Source organism: Oreochromis niloticus, linkage group LG20, assembly GCF_001858045.2.
Source record: "Oreochromis niloticus isolate F11D_XX linkage group LG20, O_niloticus_UMD_NMBU, whole genome shotgun sequence".
NCBI lineage: Eukaryota > Metazoa > Chordata > Actinopteri > Cichliformes > Cichlidae > Oreochromis > Oreochromis niloticus.
Genome location: NC_031984.2, coordinates 6,045,868 through 6,071,663, shown reverse-complemented (window position 1 = coordinate 6,071,663; position 25,796 = coordinate 6,045,868). Strand labels below are relative to the sequence as shown.

At 37.1% G+C, this 25,796-nt stretch overlaps 2 protein-coding genes and 1 long non-coding RNA gene across 3 annotated transcripts in view; 2 read left to right on the top strand and 1 right to left on the bottom strand.

Annotated features, from left to right (window-relative positions):
- The window catches only part of LOC102079644 (deleted in malignant brain tumors 1 protein), a 75,774-nt gene extending 72,193 nt beyond the window's left edge, over positions 1-3,581 (top strand). Inside the window, exon 28 of the mRNA XM_025901437.1 lies at positions 99-3,581. Coding sequence (XP_025757222.1) covers positions 99-155 — 57 coding nt within the window. The 3' untranslated portion in view covers positions 156-3,581. The remainder of the gene's footprint in view (positions 1-98) is intronic.
- LOC100704312 (rhamnose-binding lectin) lies at positions 2,574-13,684 on the bottom strand. Its single transcript, XM_019349367.2, has 17 exons — positions 13,632-13,684; positions 12,584-12,629; positions 12,264-12,296; positions 11,363-11,446; positions 10,242-10,286; positions 10,012-10,150; positions 9,800-9,903; positions 9,337-9,381; positions 9,110-9,248; positions 8,909-9,012; positions 6,847-6,891; positions 6,625-6,763; positions 6,397-6,500; positions 4,392-4,436; positions 4,169-4,307; positions 3,957-4,060; positions 2,574-2,705 (listed from the first exon to the last, which is right to left on the bottom strand). Coding segments are annotated over exons 2-17 (1,302 nt in total). The 5' UTR covers positions 12,615-12,629; positions 13,632-13,684; the 3' UTR covers positions 2,574-2,703.
- A 7,711-nt stretch (positions 13,685-21,395) lies between these two features.
- LOC112843243 (uncharacterized) lies at positions 21,396-22,789 on the top strand. The gene is made up of 2 exons (XR_003215460.1): positions 21,396-21,643; positions 21,755-22,789. It is a non-coding gene; the product is annotated as an uncharacterized LOC112843243 (long non-coding RNA).
- The last annotated feature ends 3,007 nt before the right edge of the window (positions 22,790-25,796 follow it).

The window sequence follows — 25,796 nt, the reverse complement described above, 5'->3', positions numbered from 1 at the left end:
TTTACGCTGCACTGTGAAGAAATAAACACTTTTCACTGGTACAAAAAAGTTCAGAATTCTGAATTTTGTTGTTGTTTGCTTGTTTGTTTTTTCCCCAGATTGCTCTTACTGAAAAATATTCTACAGTCTCCACATGTGAAGTCTCGACCTACTAGAGCGTTGATCCAGCCAGCAGGAACCAGGACCAAACCTACTGTACTCTACTGTCACACACACGAAATAGCAAATTCTCCTGCATTCCTTCAGATGAATAGAAATGTGTTTGGGGGTTTCATGTCTTATCTAGAACCGTGGTCAATTGTTCTGTAAGAACTAACTATGTCACTTTCCTTGCCCTTACTAGGCCAGACCAGTAACACTGACACTGGCCAGTCAGGAACATAAAACATACATAAAAGCAAGGATGAGTTGACTCAGAATCCATTTGTTAGACTTGTCATTGTTATCCTCTCCACAGCATTATTAATGGCCATCAATAGTGGCCTGCACAGAAAAGTACATGGATGGATGGCCACAATAAGAGATAAGAATAAACTTTATTATCCCACATGCGAAATTTAATTTGGACAAACAGGCAAATTTTAAGGGTTTTGGGCCTGCACGTGTGGACGAACAATCAAACGCAGAACTAAAATCAACAAACAGAATCTGATCATAAGCTTTTGGATCTTCTGAATGCTTCCTTTATTAAATGAATGACATTTATCATGGCATCCTTAGCACTGCAACCCTCCCTGTTTACAAACTGAAGCGGGTCTAGACTTGAAGATATCTTTGGTTTGATTATTTCACAATAACTTTCTTAAAACACTTCATCACTATACATGTTAGTGCAACAGCCCTAAAGTCCTTGTTCTCAATAGGACGTGTTACAGACATGTTGCCTCTGGTGTAAGAATGATTTTAGATATTCACCATAACTTGCAAACTGCGTGACGTTTGGAAAAAAGGGCACCATGCATCGGTTAATTCACCGAGGAGTGTTTCAATAAAGAAGCAGACAGGCCATCAGTCACAATCATTTCTGAAAACCAACTGAAATGGCTTCAAATTAATTTTCACACTATCAGAATCACCACGAACTAAGTCTCTACTTTTTATTGATGCAATCTTTAACTTTTTTAGTGACATGTGGTTTAATATTTGGGAAATTAATAGCCTCCTTTTTCAGGATTACACTGTTATTACAACAATTTATATAGTCTTATTGTTGGATCTGTAGTGTCATCTAACACCATGAACTCCAGTATGTGCATATGAAACAACCCATCAAAGTCCCTACACTGTCCTGAGTCCACTGCAACACAGTTCTGTGTAGGCTTGTTGGATTTTAGCACAGATTTATACAGTATATTGCATACCTGCTCCTCAACATAAGAACATAAGAAAGGTCAGTGGTAGACTCTCTCTATCACCCTTCATTCTTATTGTGAGTATAATTCATTTGCTAAAAAGGGATAAAATACACAGTTTACTGATTATACTTTATTCTTGTAAATGCTTCATGCTAATCATCCAATAATATCATTAAAGGAAATTAATCTGTCGTGCTGAAAGCAATGATAACTTAAAGCCTATACTAAAAAGAGAAAGGTTCTTCACCCTCAATACACATGAAGCTTTCTTCAGCACAGCCTGTTAAGCAGGCTTTCTCATTAAGTAGGCTTCATCTCTACCTCTCCTGTGTTTTACAGATGGCTGTAAGCACTCACCGTTGTACCTCTCTCCTGACCTCCTCCATACATACAAAACTTCAGTTGGTTTCATCATGTTGGTTTTTGTGTAAACTGTCTTTTCAAGCCTTTTCAAGCAGGCTCCCTTCCTTAGGAATGGCTTCTCGACTGCCACCCTTCCACCCTGCCTTCTCTTTTTTTGTTGAAACATGTTATTTTTCATAGTTTTTTAAGACACGTGGCATATTTCAGATAATAGTTCTTTAGGAATCACCTTGTTGGTACAAAATTTCTCTTTTACATCTGTCAAACTGTGCTTTCGTTGGCATTTTTTGTACATTCACCTAAGTAAATGGGAACAAATGATGTGTTTTGTGACTGGCCGCTAGTAACAAAGTTCCTGGAGATGCAATTTAAAATTGGTTCTTCACTAGGTCATCTGTTATGTAGAGACACAATAGTGGTTCATCCCTTGACTTCGGAGCATTTTTACGTTTGAATAATTCATAGATCAGTCCTAAGTGGCTTAACTAACAAAAATACCTCACTACTTTAAAAGCAGTCAGATATTGAAACTGTGGCATCAAGACAGACACAAGGATACCTTCACTATCCAAGCGATTCTGGAAGAAATTTGATGGGAATAAAAACAGGGACTCTAACAAGAGCTGTATGTTATCCATGTGATATCCTTTGAGTTTGTTTTTATTTGTCACGCTGACAGTGTTTTGATTGTGTATACCGTCTAGATGTACATGTGTTTTTGAATGTGACTGGCACATACGTGTGTGACTTTACTGCATTTTCTTATCTTCATCAATAAATTAAACAAAATATGAAAATGAAATGAAAAGAAAAACAGGTGACACTGTGTGATGCTCAGGATATGTGTTTATTTGTGTTTATTTCCAAATCATATTTTTTAACACATTCAGTGATGTCATCGAGGCTTGACATTCTGGTGGAGGTGACATCACCGGAGGGGATGTGACATTCAGATGTTACACGATGCGTTGATGGCAAAATCTTTTCCTAGAAAAGAAAGAAAAGATTTAAAGTTGCTTTTTAATTTTTGTTTTTCTTCCTTAGCCTCAGTTCTTTATATTATTTTACATTTTGCTTCTTGTTTTGATTGACATGCAATGGATGAGTATAATTTTTGTAATTTTGAAGCCTTAGCTTAAACCTGAACTCATTTATTTTACTTATTGCCCCCTGAATGTCTCCTGAATGTTCCCTCTGTCTCATTCATGTGTTTGTGTTTCATTGCCAGTTGTATTTTGTATATCTCCTGCTCTACTTTGAAGTAAACTTTTCTTGAATATCTTGAAGTTGAAGTTTTGCTGCCTTCCTCTCTGCTTTTTTTCCACACTCTTATAACCTTACCTTACTCTGTTCTCCATTAATTTCTCCATTCAAGTCCATTTTCAGTATTTATTTTAATGTTTCAATGTCTCCTTGATTTAGTATTGGTTGCTCATTGCCTTTTTTTTTAGTTATGTCTTTATTCGGGTTTTGATAAGCTCCTGTTTGGTTCTCCTCAGCTGTGTTAATTACATGCACCCATTTCTTGTTGCTCAGTGGTGTCTAATTCCCACTTAACCCTGTGTTTACATATCCTCCTATTTGTCCTTTGTCAATTGACTAGACTTTTGAAAAAAAAAAGTACACCTGTATTTTTTTAAACAACTAATTTAAACAAATCCAGGTGCTGGTTTAGCTCAGTGGGTGAGCAGGCGAGCATATGCCGTATGGCTGGAGAGCAGTGGGTCTGGGTTTGCATCTCTTCTCCTCTTTCTGTCCCTGCTTTCCTGTCTATCTACACTGTCTCTATCCACTAAAGGCAAAAAACCTGAATCTTTTGTGAATCTTCAAATCAGCTATTAAAGTTCATTTTTTGTCAAATTATTTCACATCCTGTAATCTGTATTTGAGTCTTTGAATCCATGTTTAAAATCTATTTTTCTGGCCAATGCCATATTTTTATTGCCATTTTCTGTTTTGCATTTCCACATTTTTTGTTTGTTCAGTAAGATGTCATGATTCAGTGACTGAATGTCCATTATTAAGCCTCAGACACAAAGGTTTGACCCCACTCAGTGAAATCAATGAGGATGGTCCCTGAGACTGCTTTGGACTCTAGCTGAATTTTTTTTGGAGTTGTATGTGCATTACTGTTTAAGGCACTTACACTGGGTGTGTTGACCCAGGGTGATATCTAAAACCTGCAGGACACCGGCCCTTGAGGCCTGGAGCTGGACACCCCTGGTTTAAGGTACTTACACTGACAAGTATAAACCACCTCCAGGTACTTGTAGGTGCCAACACAGGGGTCTCCAAACACAGAGTTGCTTGCTGAGACAGTACAGCTGTTTTTCCCATTACAGCTTTGAATGGAGATAAAAAGTGAGTCAGCAGAGGGTTTAACATACTGCACATTGTGTAATCTGGTAAAAAAAAAAAAGTAAAACTAAACAAAGAGAGTCAATCTGTACCTTTTAGCTACAACATCATTGCTCGTGGGACTTGAGCACTGGACAACTTGGAGCTGAGAGGCAGGGCGTCCAGCAGAGCACGTGGTTTTGTCATGGCGTCCATAATCAGCTCTGTGGATGACTAAAACCTGTCCTTTGTCTGAGGAAGACATCACAGCATTAAACTATAACCATGTTTACATTTCAATAAATGAAATTCAACAAAGTTACAAAAAAAACTCACCACACTGAAGGTTTGCCTGAGACCCTTCACATGTTGCACTCTGGACTGAGAGAAAAACATAAAACACATTAGAAACACATTAAAAACTGTCATAATTCATGTGCAGATTGATTATTATATGCTGATTTAATTCGTAACTTGAACTCTTTTGAAAAATTTCCTTCTTGGTGTTATCTTTTCCTAAATTATTTGACATCCTGTATTTTGTATTTGAGCCTTTGAATCCAAATTATATGTATGGCATAATATAATTGATTGTTTTTAAATAAAATGATTATCACCTTTGAAATCTATTTTTCTGGCCATTACAATTTTTATTGTCATTTTCTGTTTTGCATTTCACATTTTTTTTCCTTGTTTCTTCATCTTTTGACTTTTAAAAGGTGAAATAAAGTTTACTTTGATTTCGCAGCTGATTTTAGATATTCACCATAACTTGCAAACTGCGTGACGTTTGGAAAAAAGGGCACCGTGCATCGGTTAATTCACTGAGCAGTGTTTCAATAAAGAAGCAGACAGGCCATCAGTCACAAACATTTCTGAAATCCAACTGAAATGGCTTCAAATTAATTTTCACACTATCAGAATCACCACCAGCTAAGTCTCTACTTTTTATTGATGCAATCTTTAACTTTTTTAGTGACATGTGGTTTAATATTTGGGAAATTAATAGCCTCTTTTTTCAGGATTACATTGTTATTACAACAATTTATATAGTCTTATTGTTGGATCTGTAGTGTCATCTAACACCATGAACTCCAGTATGTGTATATGAAACAACCCATCAAAGTCCCTACACTGTCCTGAGTCCACTGCAACACAGTTCTGTGTAGGCTTGTTGGATTTTAGCACAGATTTATACAGTATATTGCATACCTGCTCCTCAACATAAGAACATAAGAAAGGTCAGTGGTAGACTCTCTCTATCACCCTTCATTCTTATTGTGAGTATAATTCATTTGCTAAAAAGGGATAAAATACACAGTTTACTGATTATACTTTATTCTTGTAAATGCTTCATGCTAATCATCCAATAATATCATTAAAGGAAATTAATCTGTCGTGCTGAAAGCAATGATAACTTAAAGCCTATACTAAAAAGAGAAAGGTTCTTCACCCTCAATACACATGAAGCTTTCTTCAGCACAGCCTGTTAAGCAGGCTTTCTCATTAAGTAGGCTTCATCTCTACCTCTCCTGTGTTTTACAGATGGCTGTAAGCACTCACCGTTGTACCTCTCTCCTGACCTCCTCCATACATACAAAACTTCAGTTGGTTTCATCATGTTGGTTTTTGTGTAAACTGTCTTTTCAAGCCTTTTCAAGCAGGCTCCCTTCCTTAGGAATGGCTTCTCGACTGCCACCCTTCCACCCTGCCTTCTCTTTTTTTGTTGAAACATGTTATTTTTCATAGTTTTTTAAGACACGTGGCATATTTCAGATAATAGTTCTTTAGGAATCACCTTGTTGGTACAAAATTTCTCTTTTACATCTGTCAAACTGTGCTTTCGTTGGCATTTTTTATACATTCACCTAAGTAAATGGGAACAAATGATGTGTTTTGTGACTGGCCGCTAGTAACAAAGTTTCTGGAGATGCAATTTAAAATTGGTTCTTCACTAGGTCATCTGTTATGTAGAGACACAATAGTGGTTCATCCCTTGACTTCGGAGCATTTTTACGTTTGAATAATTCATAGATCAGTCCTAAGTGGCTTAACTAACAAAAATACCTCACTACTTTAAAAGCAGTCAGATAGGCACTCACTGTACACCAAGCATCACCTTTGTATACAAAGGTCTAACTAAGCCTGAAGTTCAACTTCAGCTTGTCAACAGAATACACTGATATTTTAAACAATAAGTACTACCTGCGAATTCTCCAAAATCCCTTTTTAACAAAGCAAAACAGGATAAGAAAGAAGCTGTCCTATTGGTTATCATGATCTGAATGACTGAATGTCCATTATCGCTAGCATGCGTGCGTTACTGGTTCAAGGTACTTACACTGACAAGTATAAACCACCTCCAGGTACTTGTAGGTGCCAACACAGGGGTCTCCAAACACAGAGTTGCTTGCTGAGACAGTACAGCTGTTTTTCCCATTACAGCTTTGAATGCAGATAAAAAGTGAGTCAGCAGAGGGTTTAACATAATGTACATTGTGTAATCTGGTCGAAAAAAGAAAAGAAAACCAAACAAGTAAAACTACACAAAAAGAGAGTCAATCTGTACCTTTTAGCTACAACATCAGTGCTCGTCTGACTTGAGCACTGGACAACTTGGAGCTGAGAGGCAGGGCGTCCAGCAGAGCACGTGGTTTTGTCATGGCGTCCATAATCAGCTCCGTGGATGACTAAAACCTGTCCTTTGTCTGAGGAAGACATCACAGCATTAAACTATAACCATGTTTACATTTCAATAAATCAAACTCAACAAAGTTACAAAAAAACTTACCACACTGAAGGTTTGCCTGAGACCCTTCACATGTTGCACTCTGGACTGAGAGAAAAACACAAAACACATTAGAAACACATTAAAAACTGTCATAATTCATGTGCAGATTGATTATTATATCATGATTTAATTTGTAACTTGAACTCTTTTGCAACCTTTTCCTCCTTTGTTTCATCTTTTCTTAAATTATTTTGCATCCTGCAAAATATGTTTTCATTATTGTTATTTTCTTCTGTCTGTTTTTATTTTTACTGTCATTTTATGTTTTGCATCTCAAATTTTCTCCTGTTTCTTGTTTGTTCATCTTTTAACTTTTATAATACAGTTCAGTTTTATTTAAATATTGCCAAGTCAGCAGTCACTTCAAGGCGTTTTGTATTCTAAGGCAGTGGTTCTCAAAGTGTGTGGCGCACCCCACTGATGGGGCGCAGAGTTCTGACATTGGGGAACAAGTTTCCTGTCAGAAAAGTCACGCAGAACTAATATTTAACATCGGAATCACTTTTACGGCGGAACAAAGAAATGCGCGGCAATTACGTTAATATGCGCTTCAGCAGCATCAGCTGAAAAGCTGCAGCCGCGTGTGTAAGTCGACAGCCGCAATAAAGAAGTGCACTGAAAAGAGCGAACATGTGGTCGGTCTGTGATTCTTACTCTGAATCAGAATAAGTACGCGGGACAACTGTGTGCGGTAAGACCAACTCTTTACCTACTTTATTACCGCCTCCCAGCATGCATTGCCAGTACGTAGCATGTAATTACACAATCGAACAATAAACACATACAGCCCATACAACAAATGTACCAGGGACAATTATGAATACACCACAGTCGGGTCTGTTGTGCCCCAGTCCTGGGTTTCGGCACCACTGTAAACGCTGCAGGACAGACAGGACCACATGTTCGCACTTTTCAGTACACTTCTTTATTGCGGCTGCAGCTTTTCAGCTACAGCCTACACACATCATCAACAACAACAGGCCTAGTTCATTCTGTTTTAAGCCGGTGAGGCGTGATTGCGGATGCTGCTCAGGTGTGTCCGCCCCTCCGCAACCCAACCTATTGGAGGCAAGTCATTTCTCTTTCACCATTGATAACTCCACAGTTTTCCCTTCACCTTAGATTAAGAGCCTCGTTGTCATCCTAGACGGTTCACTATCCTTTAAATCTTACATCAATAATCTCATCCCTTCTGCCTATTTCCATCTACGCAACATTAACAGATTACGTCCTTCTCTTTCCACCCAGTCTACTACCATTCTTATCCATAGTCTCGTTACCTCCCTCCTTGACTACTGTAATTCTCTCTTGCACGGTCTCCCCCAAAAATCCCTCCATAAGCTTCAACTGGTTCAAAACGCCGCTGCCCGCATTATTACCAGAACCCTCAGCACATCACCCCTGTTCTTAAGGAACTACACTGGCTCCCAGTGAAATTCCAGATAATATACAAACTTCTTCTGCTCACCTTCAAGGCCATTCATAACCGTGCTCCTCCTTACCTTTCTGACCTGTTAAGCACTACTTCTCCTGCCCGCTCACTTTGATCCTCTTCTTCTATCCAGCTTGCTGTGCCTTCTTTCCGCCTCACCACCACGGGAAGCAGAGCTTTTAGCTGCTCTGCTCCCAGGCTGTGGAACTCTCTACCCCCAGATATAAGAAATATTGGTTCTCTCCCCCAGTTTAAATCTCAACTCAAAACCCATCTGTTCAAATCTGCATGTTCACTGTGAACCCACTGTTTGTAAATTTTAACTTGTGCTTTTGTTTCTATTGTTCTTCATGGTGTCATCTCTATTATGTGTTTTATTGTATTGTTGTGTTCTTGGATGTTTCAAAAGGCACCTTATTAATAAACTATTATTATAAATAAAATTATTATTATTATTATTTTTATTATTATTATTAGTGGTAGTAGTATTATTTGAATGACTGAATGTCCATTATTAGTTAGAGAGGTTTGACCCCACTGGATGAAACTAAAGGTGATGGTTATTGTGAATATTTTGTTTGCTAGCATTTTTTTTGGAGTTGTATGTGCATTACTGTTTGAGGTACTTACACTGACAAGTATAATCCACCTCCAGGTACTTGTAGGTGCCAAAACAGGGGTTTCCAAACACAGAGCTGGTTGCTGAAATAGTACAGCTGTTTTTCCCATTACAGCTGTGAATGCAGATGAAAAGTGAGTCAGCAGACGTTTGACATACTGCACATCTGGGAGAAAATTAAAAGGTGAAAAAAAGACAGTCAGCATCTGCACCTTTCAGCTACGACTTCAATGCTTTCTGGACTTGAGCAGAGGACATCTCTGAGCATACAGTCAGATTGTAAGTTAGAGCACGTAGTTTGGTCATGCCGTCCGTAATCTGCTCTGTGGATGACTAAAATCTGCCCTTTACCTGAGGACGAGATCACAGCGTTAAACTATAAACAAGTTTGCATTTCACTGAAATGAATTCAATAAAGTTGCAAAAAAGAAAAACTCACCACACTGAAGCTTTGCCTGAGATCCTTCACATGTTACAGTCTGGACTGAGAGAAAAGCGTAAATCACATTCATTAAATCTCAAACTTTAAAAATTATTGTGTAGACTAAATATTAGTTTATGATCACAGATTTAATTTGTAAGTTTTGCAACATTTTCCTTCTTGGTTTGGATTTGATTTTGTGTTTTGCACCTCACATTTTTAATTATTGATTCTTCACCTTTTAACTTTTAAAAGTGGGATAAAGTTGAGTTTGATTGTGGAGCACAATCTTGAAATCCAAAAATGAAATCTAAATGTGTTCTTATGCCCTAGTTTAGGTTCAGCTGACAGGATTTTAAAAAATGCCGTTTGAAATGACATGAGCTGAATGACTGAATGTTCACTTTTAAGTCTCAGTAACAGAGGTGTTACCCAACTGAGTTAAATCAAAAATTTGTGCGTTACTGGTTGAGGTACTTACACTGACAAGTATAAACCACCTCCAGGTACTTGTAGGTGCCAACACAGGGGTCTCCAAACACAGAGTTGCTTGCCGAGATAGTGCAGCTGTTTTTCCCATTACAGCTTTGAATGCAGATAAAAAGTGAGTCAGCAGAGGGTTTAACATACTGCACATTGTGTAATCTGGTCAAAAAAAGAAGGTAAAACTACACAAAAATAGTCAATCTGTACCTTTTAGCTACAACATCATTGCTCGTGGGACTTGAGCACTGGACAACTTGGAGCTGAGAAGCAGGACGTCCATCAGAGCATGTGGTTTTGTCATGGCGTCCATAATCAGCTCCATGGATGACTAAAACCTGCCCTTCACCTGAGGAAGGGATTAAAGTATAACCATGTTTGCACTTCGAACAAATTAATTCAACAATAAAAAAAACAAACAAACAAAAAATAACCCTCACCACACTGCAGGTTTGCCTGAGATCCTTCGCATGTTACACTGTGGACTAAAAGAAGAGACATAAATAGTTTCATTTTCAGCAATTTCTTTAATTTCTCTGACACAAAACAAGTGACATAACACTTAAAAAATTTGATTTTTGCTAACAGTGGAGCTCAATGGCATAGACTAACTGTCTAATCTGTCTTTGATATCAAATCATTATTTATTAGTAGATGAAAATATTATTTTTTCTTATTTGGACAGAGGTGAATGGACAATCCAAAAAACCCAAAAGAAAACAAAACAAAAAAATACAACAGCAAAGTTCAACCTAAAAACTTGAAGCCAGTGCTAAAATCATAAAACCTGCAATTCCTTGAACATCCACCGGAGGCTCCCACAGTCAGTTACTGCCATAATAAAATGTCCAACTTTACACAGCAGAAATAAACAAAACTGTTTTGGTCACTATTACTAACTATATTGTTTTTGTAAATAGCTATTTAAAAAAAAAACAACTATATGTGTGGGGTGAACTTTTTTTAACAGTCCAGTTTAAATTGTACGAAAGCGTAAAGTTTCCATTATTAAGGGTGTGGTCTTTTTGATTGATTGGTTCAATGGGACAGATTCCCCCCAGTAGGAGGAGTTTAAGTAACTGGGTCTTGTTTCCAAGTGAGGGAAAAGGGGAAAAGATGGTGACACAGGGATTGATGCAGTGTCTGCAGTTGTGTGGACATTGTACTGGTATGGGCTCAAATTGTCGTCATAAATATTTTGTACTTGTAAATCAAATGTGTACTTGTGAACTGGGTTTTGTAACCTTGTAAACCAAAATATGTGAAAATTTTATGTTTGTGTATCTATAGATGAGAATTTGTGTGTGTGTAAAAAAGATTTACACAAATTACATTTTTAAAGTCTGGTTACAGATACAAAGCAAAAAACTATGTGTAAAACTCTGCGCTCAACTTCCCTGGCTGTGTGTGTGTGTTTCAACTTACGAGTACAAAATTTGAGCCAATGCCTGAGCATCTGGACTGGACTTCTTTTGCTGGCTTAAGGCACTTCCATATTAGCTCCACTTTTCTAACCCAGGAGGTCTGTACATCTTTCATATACAGAGTATGCTTTTCTTACCGTGGCTCAAGCGGCAGATCTGGCTGTCGCAGGGGGGCTTTCTTTGTGGGTACACGGTGGTCTCAGTGACAACTCTGACAAAGCCTGAAATTTAAAATCATCTCATATGTAATGAGTCTTTGCTGTATTAATAAGTGCTGTGTTGCTAATTTTATAGTCACAATTTAATAGTTTTTTCCTGCCTTTTTTTAAACAAATAAATATCCAAATAAAAATTCCATCTATTTACTTACACAATAGTAAGTAAATGTTATATATAGTAACTGAAAACCCAAAGTGCTTTTGAATTTTGGTTTCTAGTATGTTTTTGCAACAGTGCAATAAATCTGCCATTCGTGTCTACGAGTCCTGCATTTGGGTCCTGCCTGCCACACAGCGTAACATGACATGAACATAATAATCATCTTGTGTTAACTGTCATTTACTGTCAGTTATTTGTATGGCACATTTCACAGAATACAAGTTGACACCAAATAACATCATTTGGTTGTCATTAAAAAACATTCATTTTCAGCTTATTGATGACACATTCACGCCTTAAATCAGGACAGGATCCATCAGCTGCAAGTAGTTATCAGTATAAGTACTTGGTATCAGAATCCAGAATCCAGCAAGAGAGGAGGTAAGGCCTGCTGTTGATTCAGGAGACACACCCACGTTTATTGGTGATAGTCACAGTCAACACAGGCAGCTCCCTGCGCAATTTCACCTAACAGCTTGATGCTTGTGTTTAAACTCAGAGTTTCTTACATGGTTTAAAATGAACAGACAGGATTTAAATAAAAGGTCCCATGTAATCAGAGTGAAAGTATAAGTTCAGAAAATCTATTAGCATGGCTGAAAGTGGCATTATAAAGTTAAAAAATGGCACAGGATAAAAGTGACTGAAATGTGCATTTACCTGAACTCATGAGTAAACATGTTACTCCCAGAACTGAAAATCAGAGAAGAAAAAAATATTCGTTATTCTTGAGTTTTAATGATTTAAAATTCAACCTAAAAATTGTTACAAGCTACTTGTAAATAATTAATAATCCATTAATTACATTTGAAAAGTTCTAAGTTATTTTATAGTTATAAGTATTTTATGCAGAAGGATTAGAAAGCACCTCATCTCAAGTACCTCTGAAAGATAAAAAGCTTAAGAAGAGTGACACTTAATCTTTCCCTCTGACTTTATGAAAAGCTTTTATATGTAAATAATCAGCCTGTTGTACTCACGGAACTTCCTGCCGAGTCCAGAGGAGAGCATGATGTTTGTGAAGAGCTGAGCAGACAGAACAAACAGGGCACCTGGTGTATTTCTACTGCTCGTCTAAGAAATACTATGTGCATGCAAAACAAACACACAATGCAAAAAATGAAAATATTTGCTTTATGAGATGTCACAATTTTTTTAAAGTAATAATTGAAAGATTACATGAAACCATACTAAAATATGAACCATAAAAACATAAAAACAATAAAAAACAGGGAGGAAAAGGAATAATCTAAGGAACTTGGAAAGAAAAGCGAAAAGAACTTACACTAACAAAAAAGTATAGGTTGCTGTTAGTACTCTCATTGTGATGTTTTGGATGAACTTGAAAGCACTTCAGGTAGGTTTTACAAAAACACAATTTCATGCTTTTAACAGATGTATCAACTTGTTTTTCAACATCACTCCAAGACACAAAGTTTTTTATTTTAGCAGTAATGTGTATATGAAAGAAGTCAGCTCTAAATATTTCTCGCAGTGTCACCGGAAGCCAAAGTTAGGGCATCCATAGTCAGTTTCATGTTTTTAACCCATGCCTGTAGTTTAACTAATCTTATAATCTAAAATAATTTGTTTTATCAGACCCATAATATGATTTTTTTTTACTGTTTTATACAGATATTGCCACAGGGAAGCAACATATAAATAGTGTAAAAGCAGCTGTTTCTGATGTACACTAAATCCTGACACAAACTTTTCAAGTAAACCTAATCTGCTAATAATCACATAGCTAATTTACAACAGCAACAGTTTTGAGAATTTTTCAGTAATGGTGGAGAGCTGCACCAGTGTGTGCATTTTAATAGTTTTAAATGTAAATATTATTAAGGAATATGATTCAATGTTCAGTTTTATGACACACAAGATGCAGTTTCAACATCATTGTTAAATTCACCCACTATAATTATTGCATTTATACACAACATCTTCTTCTACTATTATACACAAATAATAGTAGAAAATGATTTCTTCTGTTTATGCTGTGATACGAACAAAGAAGTTAAGCGTTACCTTGTTAGAACAATCCAGCAAAGCTACACAGCCAGTATCTGATAGCAAGGTGTCTGGGAAAAGATAGGACACGCAGCATTTATGTACCTTTGTAGGAGCATTTACATCATCCGCCAACTGCAAGTTAGGAATTTGTTATTATAATAAAAATAAACTAAATATTGAATTACACATTGACATACCCACATGCAACTAAGTAAATATTAGTTAAGCAAACAAGGGTGTTAACTAGTAAATAGTTTAACTGTAGCATTGGTATTTAATTTAGCTGTGCCACCCAAATGATTAAAAAAATAAAAAATTAAAAACATGGCTGAAAAGAAGATGTAACCGATACAATACTGTGCAAAGATTTCACTTCTTTATATTTTGCCTCCAAATTTAAATTATTTGAATTTTTTTCTTTTGAAGTAGTTCATTAAAATCTGTGTGTCAGGAGGGTGATAATACCAATAACTGTATGCTTTTACACCTTTAGCATCCAAGAGCTCAACAAAACAGATTCTACTTAATCCCTCTCAGTCACACCTACATTTGAATTCCACTATGCACAACTGAAATACCCCGTCACCAGATCTACTTGGTCTTACATAGTGAACCACCCACTTTGGATGTTGTCAGTCCATTCAATGGGCATTATTAATGGCAATCAGCCCATAGATATGGGCCGGTTGTTATCATCCATTCAGATGGAGGATCACTAACAGGAGTATGGGAAGACTCCAGAATCCAGTCTCCCTGGATTCCAGTGGACATGGCAGTGTTTACAGGTAAGAAAATTTAAATGGGCAGCATTTATAGAGTGACTATAATAGGTCAGTAACTGTCAGTGTTACAGCGGTTGTTTTAGTAGTAGTCCCGTATTTCCAGAGGGACCAGGACATATTTTCTATAGGTCACCAGTAAATTTTTCTGTAGCTCTGTTTACACTTTTGCATGCATCTCCAGTTATCATCTGCTGGTGGAAAATCATCTGGAACAGTATGCCACCTTCTGAAATGGGACTAGATTATATTCCAATAACTTAATTTGACTGTCTCAGTAGCGGATGATAGGGATGCACATGAAGGTTTAATGCATTTTCATTTTAAACTATCTGTTGAAACAAAAGCTACAGCAAAATTAACTGGTACAGAAAACATGCCCTCCACCCTCTGGATCAAGGTTAACAGTTATACACAATGTTTTGCAAATAAATTACAATTTAATATCCTCATTTGAACCTTTATTAAAAATAATAATACTACTAATAAACAGGGATCCTGGTTGTCATCAACAATGCTGTGTAGTGGTTTGAAATATGTCTATTTACAAAACCTACACTTGCTCTGGCCTTAATAGGTCCTTAAACCAAGCCAGAGAGAGTTCAACACCACTGATAAAGGAAGACACCAGGGCACAAAGTGTAAAGGAGGCTTATGGAGGGGAAAAATGTAACTGATTGGGGAAAAGTGTGTGTGTGTGTGTGTGTGTGTGTGTGTGTGTGTGTGTGTGTGTGTGTGTGTGTGTATGCATGAATGTGTGAGACATGCGCAGACTGAGAGTTGTCATTTGAACAGAGAACTTGAAACTGCATCATGGCACCAGTTGAGATGTAGAGACATTGTAGAGATCCTAAAACTTAAAACTGCTACAGGCTGCTCTGTGCTACTCCGTAAACATGGGGAAAAACAATTCTGGTTCAAAGTACTGTAGGATGTGCTTATCAGTCCTGAGTGAATACTCCACCTCCATTTTTTTAAGTGTATGCTTGAGGTGCACATGCATCTTGATGTACTCTTCAGTTGCGGCATCATCAAATTTCCTTTTGCGGCCATTTTACATATATTAGATGCGCCTTCTTGTTGTCATTTCAAAACATGTATCTCTGACTTTGTATCCTCTACAAGAGTTTTTGTGTTGCATTATGTTCAAATGTTATAAAGAAGAAAGCTTTGCAACTATCCCTACTAGTGAAGAGTGTGTCGTTTCCACAACGCTGTTTTCTTCTTGAAGTACCCAGACTGACAGGAATGACTTACTCAAAAGCTCTGGAGGTCCCGATATATGCAGGTAAACTTGTGTCAAAAAGTTCACATCAGATAGGTACAAGTTTTTCCTTCATCATTTGGTTGAACTTGGTGCAGCTGTAGGCTTTGCTTCTACTGGTTGTGCGATGGTACATCACAGGGAATAGCAGTCAAAGTTCAACCCAGTTAAATGCACAAGTACTCCTCACTCAATGGGATTCAGAGCCCAGTGCTGCGCATGCAGCATCCTATGTGAAAGGGCCTTAAGCCAGACAAGTCTGAAACATTTGATGAGCTTGTAACTACTGCATTGTATGTAAAAAAAAAAAATCATTACCAAACTTGATTCTAAAGCAGTGACTAACACTTTGTCTAGAATTGACTTTTGACCTCGTTGGGGCAATGCATAAAATGATACTCACTGGATATTTCCTTGGGCTGAAATCTGGAAGCACACTAATCCAGGCCCGAGAAGGTTTCCACAAGGCCATCTGCCTGGCCAGAAATGGTTTTATCTTCATAGGCTAAAACACATCCATAAGCCTGTAACTACTCCCATGATCTTATGCTCAGCTGGGACAGACATGGCTTTATTTTCAGAGGCTGAAACACATCCATCAGCCTGTGACTCATGGTTTACGCAACACCAGTACTTAAGCTGTTACCAGTACTGGCAAGTATTGCGTAACATGCTGTTGTCACTGGGCTGGAGCTTCTTTGTTGCAGTAGGGACGGTGGGTAGCTTGACACCTATACAAAGGTACTAAAGTAAAACTAAGCATATCCAGCAAAAAAAAAAAAAATCATAATCTTAGAGAATTTGACTTATTTTGGAACTGGAATTATAAACTCCGTAGAGAAAACCCATTACACTCGATACTTTCCTCATCCGAAAATTCTGCAAAAAAAGTTTCCATCATCAGTGTCTAAAATTTGTGTAAACCAATATTATATTTCAGATGTATAAAGTATTTGAAAACCCTCCAGAAATGCTTTTTTACTGGGCTTCCTCGTCAGTCTAATCACCTCCTCATCGTCATCCTCCTCTGTCTGACTGGTCAGGTTGTAGGTGTCACAAAACAAAGAAAAAAATTTCAAGAACATTTTGACTTTCAAATACATTGAATTTGTTATTCATCCAAGCAAAACTTGCCTGAAGTAATTTTTATTTTGACTAACGAGAATGTCATTGTCATTGTTTTGTAGGATTATTGTTTAGTATGTAAATCTCAGTGTGCAGGTGCCTCTCTGTGATTGGTGTATCCTGAAGACGGATGATACGGATTGGTTAGTTAGCTGGAGGTGACCTATATGATGATGCTGCCATGGACTGCAATTCATTCAAGGCTCATCCCAACCAGCAGACCTTTGTAAACATTCCTAGTGCTGCATGCTTTATAGAGGACTTTGTAGGGGTGGACTGCCTTTTATTTTGATTATAATTTTCTCCTGCTTATCTTAGTTAGGGAAGTAAGTTGTTTTAATTTGGTTTGTTTATTTTGACTAGGTAGGTTTGGTAAAGCCTTCTGATAGGCTATTTTAGTTTCCTGTTTTAGTATTAAGTCTACCCTGAAGTTCTAGCCCGCTCCTCTTTGCTGTCAAAACCTAACAAAATAACATATTGCAAATAAATGATTGATCACACCCATTGTGTGATGTGGCTGCTTGAGGTCTGACAAGGACGAATCACCCTTATGTAGTGGTCTGGCCACCCGTAGACAGGCCATAACAGTCATCCACTCATCCTGAGGGTTCTCTTTGTCCTTTACAACTTTACCGTTCCATTAGGTTCCATTTGTACACTGTCAAAGTTACAGACCTGTTGGCATCCAATTTAGAACCCAATACGTTACGATAGCACATGGAGCCCATTTTGAGTACCAATGTAGCAGACGTATACAAAGCAAATGGTTCAACTTCAGAGAAAATGACACAAATCCTAATCAACAACTCACAATTTGTCATGTTAAAAGAGACAATGCGGAGGTGGAGGTGACAGACATGAATAGGCGACTTGAGTGACTAATAACTACATTAGAGAGGCAGTCCAGGTTAAGCTAATGGATCAAGTAAAAAGGGAGAGGTTGAGAGAGTCGGGACATGCAGAGAAGAGTGATGAAGGTTACACTGGGGGCTTCTCACACTCCTCACATGTTTATTGATTTGTTGCAGGTAGTTTTCAAATAGGAAACAGGAAATGCAATTTAAGGAACAGTTGAAGTGGCTGGCATCCTCATGGAGATGAATTAGTCCATGTACACTGTATATAGGAAAGGTCTTGCCAGGTCACCACAGCACATGAAAAAAAGTTTGACGATAAGCATTTCGAATCCACTCATCTGACTTTAGCATTATCGACATGGATACAGTCAAGAACAAGAAATGTTTGCACCTTTCGGGGGACAGCAGTTTTCAATACCACAGGACCTGTGTATAGCAAAAACTGACATAGTTCAGTGGCTTTCCACCTATTTCGTGTAAAACCCGCATTTGTTGAGCAAATTCATTTGGGATCCTCCCTCTTCCTGCAATTACTTTGTAAGAAATTACATTCTTTTGCCTCATAGATAAACAACAGACTTTTGGCCCATGAGTCAAGTAAATAAACAGGTGCCTAACTATTCCCAAGCAAACAATATGCATATAATCTAAGACAAATGAGCTAACACAAGGAATTCCAGGGGCTGATACCAGTTTTATGGTTACTGTACTCCACTATGAAGAAACCCTCATCTGTTCGAGAAGTGCAATCCTGTTCCCTGAAAACTATTCTTCTACCAACACGATCACCTCTGATTGATCATCTTTCACAACTCTTATATGGAGTATGACCTTTAACACATTTCAGATATACCTTGCTGGCGCGTCACAGATCAGAGCATTAATATTGACATTGTAAGTCTGGCCTATATAAACCATACCATTGTCTTTGTGATTCTTTGAGATTTTTGTATTTGGCCGCAAAGTCTTTTAAATACTCCCCAAGAGGACTTGGCTTACTTTGTCCATTAAACAGGTGCACTGTCATCATCATTTTCAATGCCCTCTTGTTCACCATCACTGACAGAATGGCGTAGGAGTTAATCCAGTTCTTTCTGGCATTTTCGCCTCTGTCTAACTCTCAAAGACATCTGTAAACACAGGCATTAATCTAGATTAGTTTAGTTCTACTGTTTATTTGACTGGGGTTTGGAAAGACGATGAGATCACTACATGTAGATTGTTAGGTGGTTTAGCTCCTAAAAGGGAAGGACACCTCACTCAATGTCCAAACTGTAGAGTACACACCACCTGACAAAGACAAAACTGGTTTAGAAAAACCCAGCTTTACAATACTCAATATTCCATCACACAGTGATGGTGTTTACCATAAAGAGCAGACATGTTCTCTTGAACAAGTGACATTGAACTATGGACTATAGTTGTAAGACATACAAAACAGCCAACCTATAGACACACAACACCTCATGAGTTGGCTGATAAGCTTTTCATTTACAAAACAAGACTGACAGTCCATAATCTGTTGTAAAGGTGCCAAAGAAAGAAGGATGAGTTCACAATTCACATTGTCATAGACGTCCACATGACATCCAAAAATATTACCCAGTCCAAAGTTCAAATGTTGAGCATCATACTGACGTACAAGTTGGGTCATCGTTGGACATCCAAATCGTGGACCTAGTTTAGACGCTATATAGATGTCCAGAATTGCTCATGGACTGACCGACCCAATATAGACATGATCTGCATGTCTATCTGACATCCAATGCTTAGTGGGACAGTGGTTTGTATCATATCTTTCTAATAGACTAATAGATAGATTTGTTCATGTAAATGTGGAGTCCTCTTCACAGACTAAGGTTAATTATGGAGTTCGACAGGGTTCAGTGCTAGGACCAACTCTGTTTGCATTAAGAAAAGGCCTTTTATGGTTGTTGATGACACACACACACATATACTACCAGTCAAAAGTTTAGGAAAACCCCAATATTTCCTGTTTTTTATTGACAATTATGCAGTTTAATGTCTCATTGCACTGAAATAAAAGCAGAGTACCAATAAGCAACTGGAGCAAAAAAAAAAAAATAATGGAATCAACTTATAGACCAAAATATGGAAAATATCTTCCTATATTTTCTTGTGCTACCTCAGAGAGAAGTGGATCTTAGGGGGCTTTATTCCTGGGCTGCTGCCGGTGTTCTGACAAAACGTCCAAGTTTGTCAAAACATCCTACCGTAGAGTAAATTTATAGTCATGTCTATCGATCCGTGCTATCTTACGTGGTTTATGCCTCCATTGTACATATCTATAGGACGTTCTGATGGCCAAATCACACTATCAAAACATGCTTCCAGCACACATTCATCTAATGTTAACACAGAATATAAGGAGAAATGGAGGGGAAAAGACAGCTGTTTTTATTAGAAGTTGTTACATGTTTTCCTCACATTTTTTGCATTTATATTCTAGGTTGCTCTCCTTATATTTTACATATTCAAAATGTGCCCATCTTTGGCAAGAATCACACTGCACCTGGAAAGGAAAAATAAATGGCTCATATTCTTTTTGGTAAATAATATTATATAACATTTTAAACGTGATTAGCAAGTAATGATAATAAGACTTATGTGTGGGGGGGTTTTTTTGTTTGTTTTTTTACCATTTCAAACATGCTGTGTTCAGCATCTAACATAGAGCAAACAATGCAGTAGTCCTCAGGGTTCCCTGAAACACATTCATGGCCATTTGCTGTTATTCAAACATTATTTCTTGAATAATAAAAAAATAGTACAGTTTTTCCAAAAACACTTCATGGCAAATTAGTCTCCTAATTTTTTTAAATTAGACTTTAACAAAGGTCTTATCAGAAAGTGTTTGAAAAGTACTATTTGTACTGTGCTGTTTGAAAAGCACTATTTAAATTGGAAGTACACACTCTAACGTGATAAGGACTTTACTGGACTTACCTCGATGTTCAAATAGGGTGCAAGCTATCTGTATTCGCTCCAGTACAACTACTTCCGTAGTGACCACTGACCTCTCCAAAAGCAAGGTAGTTTTCTGCAAACTGTGATATTTATCATAATTATAATGTAAAATCTTAATTATAGTTAACAATAAATAGAATCATTTGAATAAGTACTTTTAACAGTAAAACTCCGCAACTGCTGGAATCCTGTTGCTTATTGTGTTGCAGAGTCTGTAACTGCCACTCCATGGTGTCTTCATGCCCTCTCATCCTCAGATATTTCCTAGTTGAAAAAGCAATTTATAATGAAACAAGAAATGTTTTTTCTAAGAATAATACCTCAGTATCATACATGCCCTCAGTTACGCAGAATTTTCCTGTCATAAACCTTCATTCCTCATGGGGTCTATGAGCAGTATTTTCTTTGCAGAAATGTTGACAATCTAAAAAAAAAAAAAGAAATTAAAACAGTTTTTGCCAATGAAAACCAATTTAAGGATAACACATTCATCAAGAAACTGCTTCACAACAAATTATGCTAATTTATTTATAGTTCACAGGGCACAGCCACATGTCTTCAACTGGGAACTTCATCTGAGGGATTGGAAGTTTAGAATAACTTCAATTTACTTAGGTAACATGCGTCTCAGTGTGTTTTTAAATATAGTCTTCTTTAAAGGAACCAAACTCTGTGTCATGGGCCTAGGTCTGTGACCCAGGGATCATGTGTTATTTTGGGGTTTGATGAATGTTTATTAGTTTCATTTGTCGAATGCTTATGGTTGTTTGTTGGTGTGATCTGCTCCTGGTCCTTCGCTTCCCTGTGTACGAGTTGGAGTGAGTGTGCATGTGTGTGTGTGTGTGCCGTGGTATGTTGGTTTTGCTGCCACACCAGGCCTGGAGAGTCTCCTACCTTTGAGCTAGCTACACCTGGGATTAATCACTCACCTGTTGCTGATCTGCCTATCAAGGAGCCCTACTTAAGAGAGCAGTGGAGCGGCAGTTGGTGTGGGATTGTTACACTATGAACACAGTTAGTGCTTCAGTGCTATTATTGTGGTTTCTGTTATCTCCTGTGGAATGGTTTAAGTGTTTTTGTTGGACGGTGGATAGGACTGTACTAAATGTGGCATCTCTTGTTTAGGTCAAATGTGGAAACGTGTGGAGGGAGCAGCACACTGTGTAACTTCACCACATATCAAGGAGAGGAATCACGGCCTGGGAACTGGGAACACACTGTGGATTGTTGGCACTGTTTCATAGCTTAGAAATAGACTAACTACTGATTGGACATCTTCATCCATCCATCACAGCTGAATGCAAGTTTTTTTTTTTTTCTCCTCTGGAAGCAAGAGGCTGTTCTGCAGATGTGAATGTAAAGGTGGAAACATTCTCATTGAAACAACCGGTGATACAGCTAAGAATGGCAGATACAGCATTAAATCTGAAGACAATGGTTTGTTTTCATCTGATACTATGCATATAACCATTGACCAGCTAAAAACATCTGACACAGGATGTTACATGTGCTGTGTGAAAAGAACTCTGATGCTAGATTCAACTGAGAAGTTTGAGATTGTTGTTACAAAGGGTGAGTTTTTTTTCTTTCTAAATATAGTGTTTGTCAGTATATTTAGACAACAAATTTCTTTTTTCAGCCCCCATAACAATGATTACAGCAACAACAATGACAAAGCTACCACCAACAAAAAGAAACAACAACAATCAAGGTGCCAACAACAATGACTTTAAAATATACTTCAGGAATGACCACAACTTGTTAAAGTACCTACATGCATTTTTTCATTCAGGCTTTTAGATATAAAATGCTTAAGTAAAATTAAAATAAAGGAAAGTACATAGTATTGAAAAAAAGTTTGATAATACCACTGTCCATTATATTTAAACTTGATCAGTCACACATAATTTTTTAATTTTTTTTCACCTGTTCTAAATGTACTTTAATGTGATATTTTTCATCTGTCTAATATCTGGGATATTTCAACATGGCAGTGGAAAAATATACTTGCTTCATAGAGATCAATAATCCCAAACAATAACAAATACTGTCTAGAATAAAAAGCATTGCATGCCCCAAAACAAATGCCAAAAACACACTTTCCACTATGTGGAATCAAAACAAAGCTGCAAAGGCAAATTGAAACAATAATTGTTTAATGGGAGTGTAATACAGAACTAGACTCATATAAAGTGAAGTTAGGCTATAGCTTTTACTTCAGTGTCTTTGGAGAAAACAGGGAATACGTCTTTCTGCTCTTCTATTGTATTCAGCAGAGGCTGAGCCCCACAGTCACCTTCCTTTTTATTTTTTTTAATAGCACAATTAACATAGAAACACCACAAAGTAGAAACAAAAGAGAAGAATTACAACAGTACATGGCTCGTCCTCATTACTTCTCTTTCTTTGCACTGAACTCACTTTTCAATTGTTTTGAAGACAAACCATGTCCATGATGATAAGCAGATATCATCATCATCATCATCATCATCATCATCATCATCATCGCTGTGTCAGATTGTAATTCTGATAAGAGAGCTTTCATCATTTTCCTGGTGGACTGCATCTTCTCAACACTTCCAAGGTTTTCCTTGTGGATTCTAACTTTGAGAATATGTGAGATCTATCAAGGAATCCTGCTTTCCTGATTACTTCCATTAACATATATGGAAGTGCCCATCTCACCACCAACCTCTCTCCCCCAAAGATAAAAACAAAATCAGCAGGTTAGACTGGGTTAGTACAACAAGTACAATTGATGTGATTTCATTATTCGTTTTAATTTTTTTAAATTATTTTTTACTCTTTCTCTGCTCCTGCCAAGCTGTTTTAATAAAATCTAAACTATGGACATTCACTTTTTAACCCTTTGTGAAACAAGTTTTTCGTATCATGGCAAGCAGGGAAGACAACTGGATGTCAGGGCAGTCAGGCTGGACAAGTCCTCTCACTCACAACCCTGAATTATCTACTGGGTAAGACTAGGATCAGGGACAAAAAATTTTTGCAAAGGTGTTTTACAATATAAACTACTACCTTTTAAAAGATTGAATTTGTTTCAGCATTTGAAATTAAGTTACAGCACTGGACCTTGATGTGAACCAGGGGTCTGCTTCACAAAAAGGATGACCCTGTAACCAATACAGTTTTATACCACAACAAAAATGACAAAACATCTTCTGGGAAACAATGTGGCCGGTTCTGCCGTCTCCCTAGTGGATCTTCTTCTGCACTTCATCCATGTCTGACCTTGTCTAGCACCCCTTTTGAAGCTAAGGCATCAAAATTACAAAAATAAAACACATCACTACAATGTCAATCAAAACAAGAATATATTATGTATTAAATTACAAAATATATTAAAAACAACTGAAGCTTAATTAAAAAACAACAATTCAAAAGAAACATGAAATCTTCTATTTTCTTTTCTAGGAAAAAATTATGCGACTTATGCCATCATCTGTAACATCTGAAATGAGACATCCCCTGGATGTCACTTCCACCAGAATGTTAAGCCTTAATGACATCACTGCTGAAAGATGTACAGTGCTTCACGAAGTACCCAGCTTTATTTTTTTTACAATTATTATAGATGTTTTAAGGCTGTAAAACCCCCACTACACACTTTATACACTTTTCTCAGACAGGCATGAACATTTTCACACTCTTCTCTCTTGTTTAAACACCTTCAAAGTTCAAACCTTCGTAGAAAAATAAGTCCAATATTATAGAATGAAACCAAAGGCACCCGTGGTCGCCTCTGACGGTGCAAAATGTTTCGTCGACATTGTTGTGTTTGTTAGGGAGCAAACTTACAAACAAATATGATTTCATATCACAATAAGCACAAATAAACAAATCAGACAGTCTCACCTGCTTTTATCATTTCTTTCTTTTATGGTTTAATATATTGATGAAGAAAATGTAGGAGTCATGCTTATGTGCAAGTCACATACAAAAACACATATACATATAGACCACACACAATCAAAACCTCAGCATCATAAAGAAAAACATACTCAATAGTCTACACTTTATATCTCATGGAGAACATACAGCTCTTATATGTTATGCAAGAGCTGTTTTTATTCCAATCATATTTCATAAATAAATCATCAACTCTTCCAGTGTTAACAGTTTTTGTAAATGCAACAGCATTTTTCCATTTGCTTTTAAATGTACTGTTGTCGGTTTGCTACTTTAAAGCTAAATGATGAACTTTATCCAGCAGTCACTCGTTAATTCAGTCTCTTAGATCCAGTTAAAATCAAAGAACTCAGAAAGATCCTGTGGAACAGGCAAGAGTTCTTGAAATAGAGTTTATTGAACAGAGTCATGTGAACAGCAAGACAGAACATAGCAAAGCAAAATAAACCTTGGATCATGGCATGATGTCTGGCTTTGGATATGCAGGTGTGGATTTTTTTCCCCTTTAATAATAAACGGCTTCATTTGAAAACTGCATTACTTGTGTTGTCTTTGTCTAATATTTAAATATGTTTGATGATCTGAACCATTTATGTTTGACAAACATAAAAGAAACAATCACAAAGGGGGCAAACACTTTTTCACACCGGTGTATATTAGCAGATTGGTCATTTTTTATTTTTATTTTCATTTTTTTTGGTGATTTCGTTGTTATTTTGCTTTTTACAATATAGTAATTGGCACTTGATGGCAGTAAACACCTTCACTCTTTTCCATCACTGAATCTGGAGGCCTCGTGTTTGCATACATAACGTTTCTAAGGGAGGACAGATGACTAAACAAATAATAAATCAACCAGTAAACACAAGAAAAACAATTCTTTTTCTGTTATATTCTTTTTATTCTTTAACAAAAGAAGTTCTGATGCGCTTGCTATTTATTACTTAGGACTGCCGTGTAACTAGTTTCTTCGTAAGCTTATTTGAGTATTGAATGCAAAACTGCCTAAAGTGATTAAAATCCACTGCCCCCTGGCAGTGCTCTAAGACTACATAAAATTAGATTCACTAAACATAGTCAAAGTTTGACTGATCCTCTGGTTTCATTGTGAGGGTTTGGTTTAGATGGATACAGAAGCAGGTATGTAGTAAATGTAGTCCATTTTAATGTGGAAAAAACAGCTGGAAGCAATGAATTCACTTCAGCTTGTTTTTAAGATTTTGTCGAAACTTTAATTTCA

Bases quoted from the DNA above. Each gene is read 5' to 3' on its own strand.
- LOC100704312 (XM_019349367.2), bottom strand. From the start codon at position 12,614: ATGCTCTCCTCTGGACTCGGCAGGAAGTTCC. The intron at 9,382-9,799 runs GTAAGTACCTCA...CTTTTCTCTCAG, and splicing joins GGTGGTTTATACTTGTCAGT to TCCAGACTGTAACATGTGAA. The intron at 9,249-9,336 runs GTGAGTTTTTCT...TCTCGTCCTCAG, and splicing joins TCAGGCAAAGCTTCAGTGTG to GTAAAGGGCAGATTTTAGTC.